This window comes from Dipodomys ordii, unplaced genomic scaffold (assembly GCF_000151885.1).
Source record: "Dipodomys ordii isolate 6190 unplaced genomic scaffold, Dord_2.0 Scaffold261, whole genome shotgun sequence".
Taxonomy (NCBI): Eukaryota; Metazoa; Chordata; class Mammalia; order Rodentia; family Heteromyidae; genus Dipodomys; species Dipodomys ordii.
Genome location: NW_012267477.1, coordinates 1 through 9,122, shown reverse-complemented (window position 1 = coordinate 9,122; position 9,122 = coordinate 1). Strand labels below are relative to the sequence as shown.

General features: G+C 41.0%; 1 gene segment (V, D, J or C); it reads left to right on the top strand.

Annotated features, from left to right (window-relative positions):
- Positions 1–4,912: 4,912 nt before the first annotated feature.
- On the top strand, positions 4,913–5,804 carry LOC106001052 (the record flags this gene model as incomplete). The annotated part of the segment is given in 2 exon segments: positions 4,913–4,997; positions 5,375–5,804. Coding segments are annotated over 2 exon segments (479 nt in total), but the record flags the coding sequence as incomplete, so codon positions are not given.
- Positions 5,805–9,122: the final 3,318 nt, after the last annotated feature.

Below are 9,122 nucleotides of genomic sequence, written 5' to 3'. Positions count from 1 at the left end.
CCCAGGGCCTTGCACGCGCCAGGTAGGCGCCCTTCCACTGGGCTAAACCCCCACCCCAATGACTATATATTTTATATATTTACAGGAAATATCAAAAGAGATGTGTGTGTGTCTGTGTGTCTGTGTGTGTGTGTGTGTGTGTGTGTGTGTGTGTGTGTGTGTGTGTACGGATACTGCATCTTGAACTCTGGACTTGAGAACTCTCTCATAGCTTATTTCATTCAAGGAAAGTGCTCTACTACTTGAGTCACAGCTCTAGTTCTACCTTTTGGGGATTAAATGGATATTAGATTCTCACAGACATTCCTACCTGGAAGGGCTTCCAACCACAATTCTCAGACCTCTGCCTTGTAAGTAGCAAGGATTACTGGTTGAGCCACCAGCACCCAACTGAAAAGCTTTTATATAAGAAAGAATTTAGAATGCCCACCTTGGGTTTACTGATATATTTTCAGGAGGTAAATCTCATTAGATTTCAGATAGCAATAGGGAAATATTATTAGGATGACTTTGTCTTTTGTCTTCTTTACACTAAAATACCCATGTTAATGACATACTACAATAGGAATTCAACATATAGTAAATCTAAGATCCTCACTTTCTTCCTACAACAATATTAGACTGAGGTGCCCAAGGATAAACTAAAGAGAAAATTGACCAAAGATGAAGAAATCTAATGGAAAATGCTGTCACACATTTTTAGTGATTAAATTGCATAATTCAAAAATTATTTTTAAAAGAAAGTATGACTGAAAGACCTGAAAAAAAGAACAGGATGTGAGGAGGCAGAATAGGGATGTATGTTTGTTTGAAATTGACCACAGAAGTTCATTCAGCTGGTGAACAAGGTGCAGGGACAGAAGAAATAAACTGGGTATTTGGCCTCTGTGTTTGAGTTTTGGAAACAAGTTATCATGGACTTAATATTGGGAAAGAAACGAATCCAGGAAATGATTGGGTTTAAAATTGAGAAGTAAATGAGACCAAAAAAATGAGGAATAGGATGAAAACAGCAGCCATCAGGATTAAAGGAAGGGAAGAGAAGAATTGATCTCTCCAGAAGAACTAGACCCACCAGCATCAATGGCCCATGCCTGTAATCCTAGCTACTCAGAAGGCTAAGATCTGAGGATTGCAATTCTAAGACACCCAACCTTCAAGAAAGTACATGAAATTCATATTTTCAATTAAGCAACAATTAAGCTTTTTTTTCAAAAAAAGCAAATGTTTGACTCAAGCAATAGAGCACTAGCCTTCAACAAAAGAAAGGAAAATAAAAGAAAAGAAGAAAAGAAGAAAAGGAAAGAAAAGAAAAAGCACCTAAGGAATACCACCCAGTCCCTGAGTTCAAGCCTATGGAATGGCACTCACATGCACACACACACACACACACACACACACACACACACACACACAGCTACAACTATCTCTAAAGAGTAAAGACTAACTTCATGGCATCAGCCATTTGAACATGAGAAATATTCAGATACCTGTAATACAAGAACTCCTAACAATGTCTCTCAGACAATCTTACCATATTTTGCTACAACTATCTCCCTCAAAGAAAGATCCAGAAGCCAAAGCACCTGAAAGATTTCCTGGTCCCTGCAAACCCTACCAGGGCTCAATGGAGAAATTATCCCTCTCACACAGGGAGGAAGGATGCCAGTTCAGGGCTCTGTGAGAAGGCAGCTGTGCACACAGCAAGGCTCACTGACCCATGGCCTGGACAGGAGGTTTGTGATCAAGGCTGAAGCACTGTGAAAGGGAAGTTATAATTCTGTTGGCAATAATAATCTGCCACATCTTCAGCCTGCATGCTGCTGATAGCGAGAGTGTAGTCTGCCCCAGACCTACTCTTAATGGATTCCAGATGGCTGAGTGGACACACAATATATGAACAGCTTAGGATCTTCTCCCATTTCTGCTGATGCCAAGGCACATATTTCTCATTATCCTTGCTCCATAACAGACTCTGACTGGGCTTGCAGTTGATGGTGACCCTCTCTCCTGCAGACACAGCCTTGGAGACTGAGTAACCACAATGTTCCTACAAACACCCACAATCAGGAAGGTACACTGATAATAACTATGTACACACAGACTTTATAACATGGATATAGTGAAATTGTTCATCAAAATCAGCATTGTAATATTATTTCAGCATATTTATCTCTACACAGATATTAGTCTATAAATGGGAAGGCAGAAGAACTTTTATGGCAACATTTTCAAATATCTCACCAAACATCCAAAGTAGCAGGAGCACAAGGACTTGGATCTGTGCCACCATCTTGCTGTCCCTGTCCACCTGATGCAGCTTAGTTCCTACTTCAAAAGACTCATTTATCAAAGCTGAGAAACAGCCTGGAGGGGCCTAGGCAAAGCAATCAGCATAAGCAGTAGCAATTCACCTGAGCAGTGGATGGTGAAATCATCTGATGTAAATCAACAACCAAAAAGTGCAGAAACTGAAGTGTAACTATGCAACTAGAAAGTAAGGTCAACCTAGAAGCTCTAAGAAGAATCTTAATGAACTAAACTACAAACCACTAATGTTACAGTACTAGAGCTTCAGTTTTAATTGAAAATATTGGCTGATATATCCATGAGACTCAATCTCCAAAAAAACCAGCATAACACAGAATCAGAGGCCTCCCAAGTCTGAATTCCTGATTTCAAACCAAGTATTGCCCAAAAGGGAAAGGGAGAAAGGGATTTTTTGTTTGTTTTGATTGTAAAGATACTATACAGAGGAAGTGGCGCTGTGGCTCAATTGGTAGAATGCTTGCCTTGAGCCGAAGAGGTGAAGGACAGTGCCCAGTTCCAGAGTTCAAACCCCACAACTGACAAAAAAAACCAGATACTGTAACAAGGGGTTACAGTTTCATGAGTACATTTATTATTGATCATTGTTACACACCTTTGCTGTTTACCTACTATCCCTTTCCTCCCCAACACCCTGACTCCTCCCTCCCTGTCCCTCCCTCCCCCCAAAGTGGTAAAGTTCATTTTCAACATAGTGTCTTGTACATCTCATTGTCACAATGGGTCAACCTTTATCCTTGTTTCAGCATTTTGTTATCCCCTTCCCTTCCCCAAAATAGATAAATGTATATACAAGATGCAGGGTACCAAAATCAAATATAATGACAACAGGAGTTATACCATAGGAGGAAGATCATACAAAATAAACACAAAAAATCACATAGTACATTAAAAACAACAGCAACAAAGAAAACAACTCTTGTTTCCATAGCTTGGAGTTCATTTTGCTTAATATCATCTTATATGGTCATATTACATAGCTTTTGACCTTTTCTGCTTGTCTAGTAAGATTATCCTAGATATATAAATAATTATTGCAAAAAAAGAAAACCATGGGACTTATGTTTCTTTGTGTCTGCTTTACTTCACTTAATATAATTTTTCCAAGCCTTTCCATTGCCTAACAAATGGGGTGGTGTCATTCTTCCTGATGGTGGCACAGAATTCCTATATATATATATATATATATATATATATATATATATATATATATATACACATATTCTTGAACCATTCATCTACTGAGGGGCATCTGGGTTGGTTCCTTCTCTTAGCTACGGTGAATAATGCTGTAATAAATATAGTTGTGCTGCTGGGAGGGAGGTTTTATGAATCTGACATAACTGGAAATAAGTATGACAGAATGTGCACAGAACTAGTTTGTAGTCTCAGGAACTTTGAATTCACAACTGAAAGTAAAATTCCCACCTTTGTATTTGTTTTAAACTGGGCAAATTAATTCTTTAGCTGAAGCAGAAAATTCTTGTATTCCTCCCTGCCAAGATCTCTCCACATTAGCATCACAGAGTTTAACTTGTTAAGTCCAAGAAAAAGGTCTTGCTAAGCTTTCCTTCTAACATGCTTTGTCCACTTGGAAACTACTGGAGTACAGAAAGAATGTCATTGCCCTATTTGTTAGAAAATGGAAAGACTTGGAAAAAATTATATTAAGTGAAGTAAGCCAGGTACTAAGAAACATAGGTCCCATGGTTTCCCTTATTTGCAATAACTAGTATATATCTGAGACAAGCAGAAAAGGTCAGATAAGATGATGTTAAGCAAAATGAACCCAAGATAAGGACAAAAGTGGTTTGTTATTTCTTGCTCTTGTTTCTAACATATTTATAAGTTACCACATGATTTTTTTGTTGTTTGTATGTCCCTACCCCCCACAGTATAATACCTGGTTTCACTGTATTTGATGTTGGTATAATTTGTGAAACAGAAGGGAAAAATTGTTTAAATAGAGATAGAGGTTGACCCATTGCAACAATGAGATGTACAAGACGCTATATGGAAAAACTAACTTTACCATTTAAGAGGGAGTGGGGAGGGATGGTATCTTGTGAAGGGAGTGTAGTTGTGGAGATGAGGGAAGGGATGGTTGGGTGAAAACAATATAACACAATATAAAACTTATATTCAAAAAAGAAGCTATCGGTGTAGCTCAACTCTGCTGTCAACGGTAGAAAACTGAAGGGCCATACTTGGGAGGGCCAAGTTGTTTATCATCTCAGCTAGGAAGGAGCCAACAGGTAACTGTTCCCCTCTAAGAGATGAATTCCCACACCTCAACTGCATTGGGTCTTCTTACTGTCTTAGAGAGGTTGGTCCAAATGCCCCTTCCCTCCCACTTCTGCAACAATACATCCACAATGTCCACATGGCTTCCTACTGCCCACTGAGGCCGACAGCAAGGAATTTGTTTGTACTTGCTTCCGCTCAATACAGAAATCATTTGACACAACTAAGATGCCTCTTTCCATGCCCTTTAAGTCTTGCCACATTGCTGCACCCAACATACAATTTGCATAGTGCTACCTAGGGAGGAGCCTCCTTGTTAAGTTTAACTTCTCACCCTGAGTTCACTAATCAGGACTCCTCATTTCAGTCTCTCAAGATGAGATGCCCTGCTGAGCTCCTGGGGCTGCTGATGCTCTGGATCCCTGGTAAAGGCACAAAGATACAAAGGATAGGAGGAAGGAGATGGGATGTGAGGGTGAGGCCTAGGGGACATTACTGTTACTGTTGTGTGTCCTATCCATATGTGAGATGTGTGGATTTCATACTTCAGGACAGCAGGTGCTGTTTAGATCTGTGAGGGGAGGAAGATTCCAGAGCATCTGGACCTAGATTATACTAAAAATAGAGTGAAATGGTATGAGCAATGCCCTTTGGGTGAAAATCTTACCTCCTGTCTGAAAAATGAATATTTAAATTGTAAATCAAAATTCCAACAGTATTCTAGACTATAATGTGCAAGAGGAACAATATGAAACCTGCTGAAAAATTGTATACATGACCTGGCATTGTCTTTAATTTTTAGGATCTTGTGGAGACATCGTGATGACACAGACTCCACTCTCCCTGTCCATCAAACCTGAAGAGCCAGCCTCCATCTCCTGCAAGTCCAGTGAGAGCCTCCTGCATAGCAATGGAAACACATACTTGCATTGGTACCTGCAGAAGCCAGGCCAGTCTCCACAACTCCTGATCTATAGGGTTTCCAACCGATTTACTGGGGTCCCAGACAGATTCAGTGGCAGTGGGTCAGGCACAGATTTCACACTGAAAATCAGCAAGGTGAAGCCTGAGGATGCAGGAGTTTATTACTGTGGGCATAATAAAAACGACCCTAACACGGTGCTACAGTCCAGAGCAAAAACCTCCCTGCATGGCGCAGCCCAGCTGTGCCCATGTGCTGATTGCTTGGGGACCAGCAGAGCAGATTCTCTGAGTCTGTGTGCAAGGACAAGGTTGGGGACCTCAGAGCCACAAACTGCAGCTGAAGTCTCTGTCCCATGGGGCCTCAGCTAACCTCAACAAAGCCCCATTCATGGTCAGATGCAACACACTCCCCATAGCATTTGTCACAAAAAATGTACACATGCTGTATGGTACTTCTAAGTAGACAAGACTAATTCAAAGGAAGGATCCAGAAAGGTTGAAGACCTCTTTTCTTAGGAAGATTTTCTCACAGAAAAAGGAAGGTGGTATAGATGACTTCTAGAGGGGACTTTGTGCCTTGCCAATTCAGTTTTTTTTCAAATTTAAATAGACACTAAATCACAAATACACACAAATGACTTTACTTGGGGAAAACAAGAGAAGGAAAATCATGAAAATGGCTTATAATTGTTGCCCTTAAACTTAGAGTTCTCATTATTTCAGGATCCAGTGGGGATAATGCAACACTATAGACTCTGGTCTTCCTATCCATCACCCCTGGAGGACTGGCATCTCAGAGAGGTATACCAGCTACGCTGGAGACTGAGAATAAGAGGACTGCAGTTAAAGTCCAACCCAGGCAAAAGGTTAGCAAGACTCCATCTGAGCAAACAAACTGTCTGGATGGCACACATCAGTAGTTTCAGCTATGCCCCGAGCTAAGGGTAGGAGGATCTCCAACAAGTCTGAGCAATAATGAAAGACTTTACCTAAAAAGAACTTGACCATAGCTTGGATCAAATGGTAGAGTGTCCAGCAAGCAGCAGGCCCTGAGATCAAAACTCAGTACCAAAGAGGAGGAAAAGACAAGAGAAGTGAAGACATCCCTTCTGGATGGTACTTTCCATCACTGCACATTCCATGGGAAGGTTTGCCTACCACCAACTCTTCTGAACTGTCACTGACTGGCACCTTAGATACAATCACAGGTTACCAATCCATCATGAGGGCACAAGCAAGCTTGAAAAAGGTGTCTGTGCCCTCATCATACACTGTGGATGACATGTTAGAGAATGACATGCATGACAGACATTGCAGCCCTGAAGGCTAGGAGTACCACAGAAGGCAAAACTCAAGATGGGAAGGTCAGCAGGGAATGCTCTCAAGACTTAGGACCCAAGCACATCAAAATAGCATCAGTGCCTTGTACAAGGGAGAGGACCCACAAGGTTGAAGAGAATAGAAAACGGTGAAGAAGAAAATACTATTTGCAAAACAAATAAAATAAAAATCATAGCTTCCACTGTTATATGAGTGGTGCTGATAGAAAGATTGTGTTTCCTCAATTAGAAAGGAAGATATGGAGACATGCACGCTGGAATGTGTAAAGGAATAGTTGCTTGTAAACTAACACTAGCTGCCCACACAACATCTAGAAAATCTTGTGGGATTTAAGCTGAGTAAGTGGCCAAGGGGGATGACTTGGACCTCTAATCCTAGACTTTGGAGATGGTGATCAGGAGAATCATGATTCAAGCACAGGACAGGCAAAACGTTCATTCTCACCAGCAATTTATAAGAGATTATTGTTGCTGCTGCTCTTCTTGATGGTGGCTTGTTCTAAGTGGTTGAATATAGCCAAGGCCCTTGTGGAACAGAGACCTCAGCTGCAGCTTGATATTGTGAGTTCCCCAAGCTTGTCCTCACAAACAGGCTCAGAGCATCTGCTCTACTGGTCCCCAGACAAAAGCACATGGGGACAGCATGGCCACCATTCACAGAGAGGTTTTGCCCTGGGCAGTACCACAGGCGTAAGATATTTTGTACCTTGGAAGCAGTAGTAAACTCAGCATCCACAGAGGGGTAGACATTGCTGATTTCCAGAATGAAATCTGTGCCTGACCTGTGTGAGACTCAGAGGCCTTTGGGAAGTCTTATAATTCATTTCTGTAGAACCTGGCCTGGCTTAACATGAAATTGTGTCATTTGCCAGAAGTGAGTAAATCTGGGGCCTTCATGTTAAGCAAAGCAAGCCAGGTTCACATGCTTTCTCTCATGGGTGCTTGCTTAGCCTAAAAGATAAATGTGCATGTAAATGCACAAAGAAATATGGGAGACATATAACATGTTTATCATATATGAACATAAGTAATAAACGTAATATTAGGACTGTTGGAGAGGATTAGATATGGAAAAGCAAAGAGTAAAGGATGAACAATATCTAAATCTACTTCATCTGTGGATAAAGAGAGCAAAATGGGGCTCACTGAAGTCTGCAATATTAGGGTAGTAGGGCTAGGGAATGTAACAAGTGAGAGGTGCAATCCCATCAGGGTAGTATATATGCAAAAATATCAGGTTAAAGCCCATTTGAATATTTGCATACACTAAGAATTTAAATGACAGTAATAGAAATAGTAATTACAAGTAGAAGAGGGGAGGGTGAATGGAGAGAGAGAATGAAAGTAAATATTATGGAAATAGTTTGTGTACATGTTTGACAATGGAACAATGACACGGAGATTGATCTGGAAGGGACAGTGATGGAGGGAGAGAGTCTATCAAGGTCCACTGCTTGCAGTGATGGATCCACCCAAATAAAACCACCTGTACAACTAAAAGATGTCAATTTTTAAGGAATGTTGAAAAATGATTTAAAGATCTGTACTGTAGCCGGGTAGTGGCTCACAACTGTAATCCTACCTACTCAGGAGGCTGAGATCTGAGAATCACAATTGAAAGCCAGCCCAAGCAGGAAAAGCCAGGAGACTCTTATCTCCAATAAACCACTCAGAAAATGGAAGTGGTGCTGTGGCTCAAGTGATAGACCACTAGCCTTGAGCTGAAGAGTTGAGGGACAGCACCCAGACCCAGAGTTCAAGCCCCATGACTGAAAAAAAAAATCTGTACTGTACGCAATGGAGTACAACACCTATTAGTGTAATACTTCTCTAAGTAGGTGTCATAAGTATTCCAAGATGTCTGAATACATAGTAGAATGAGTATATGTTAAATGTAAATACTACATAACATTTTTTAAATTTTAATTTAATTTAATTTAATTTGTGAACATACTGTACAGAGGGGTTCCAATTACATGGGCAGGTTAATGTGTACATTTCTTACCAAGCATTGCAGCCTCCTCCTTTGGTTTACCCTTCACATCCCTTCCCAGCCTCCCCCCTCCCCTGCAATCCCAATCCTTCTCCTTCTCCCCCCTTAACCCCCCCCCTGCACCGACATTGTAAAGCTCCTTTTGGACATGACAACTTGTACTTCTCATTGTTGCAACAGGTCCACCTGTATCCTTAAACAACAGGTTTTCCCCATCTCCTCCACAAGTTATACTGACATCAAATATAGTGAAAGCAGGGGTTATACTGTGGGGGAGGGACATACAAAGCAAC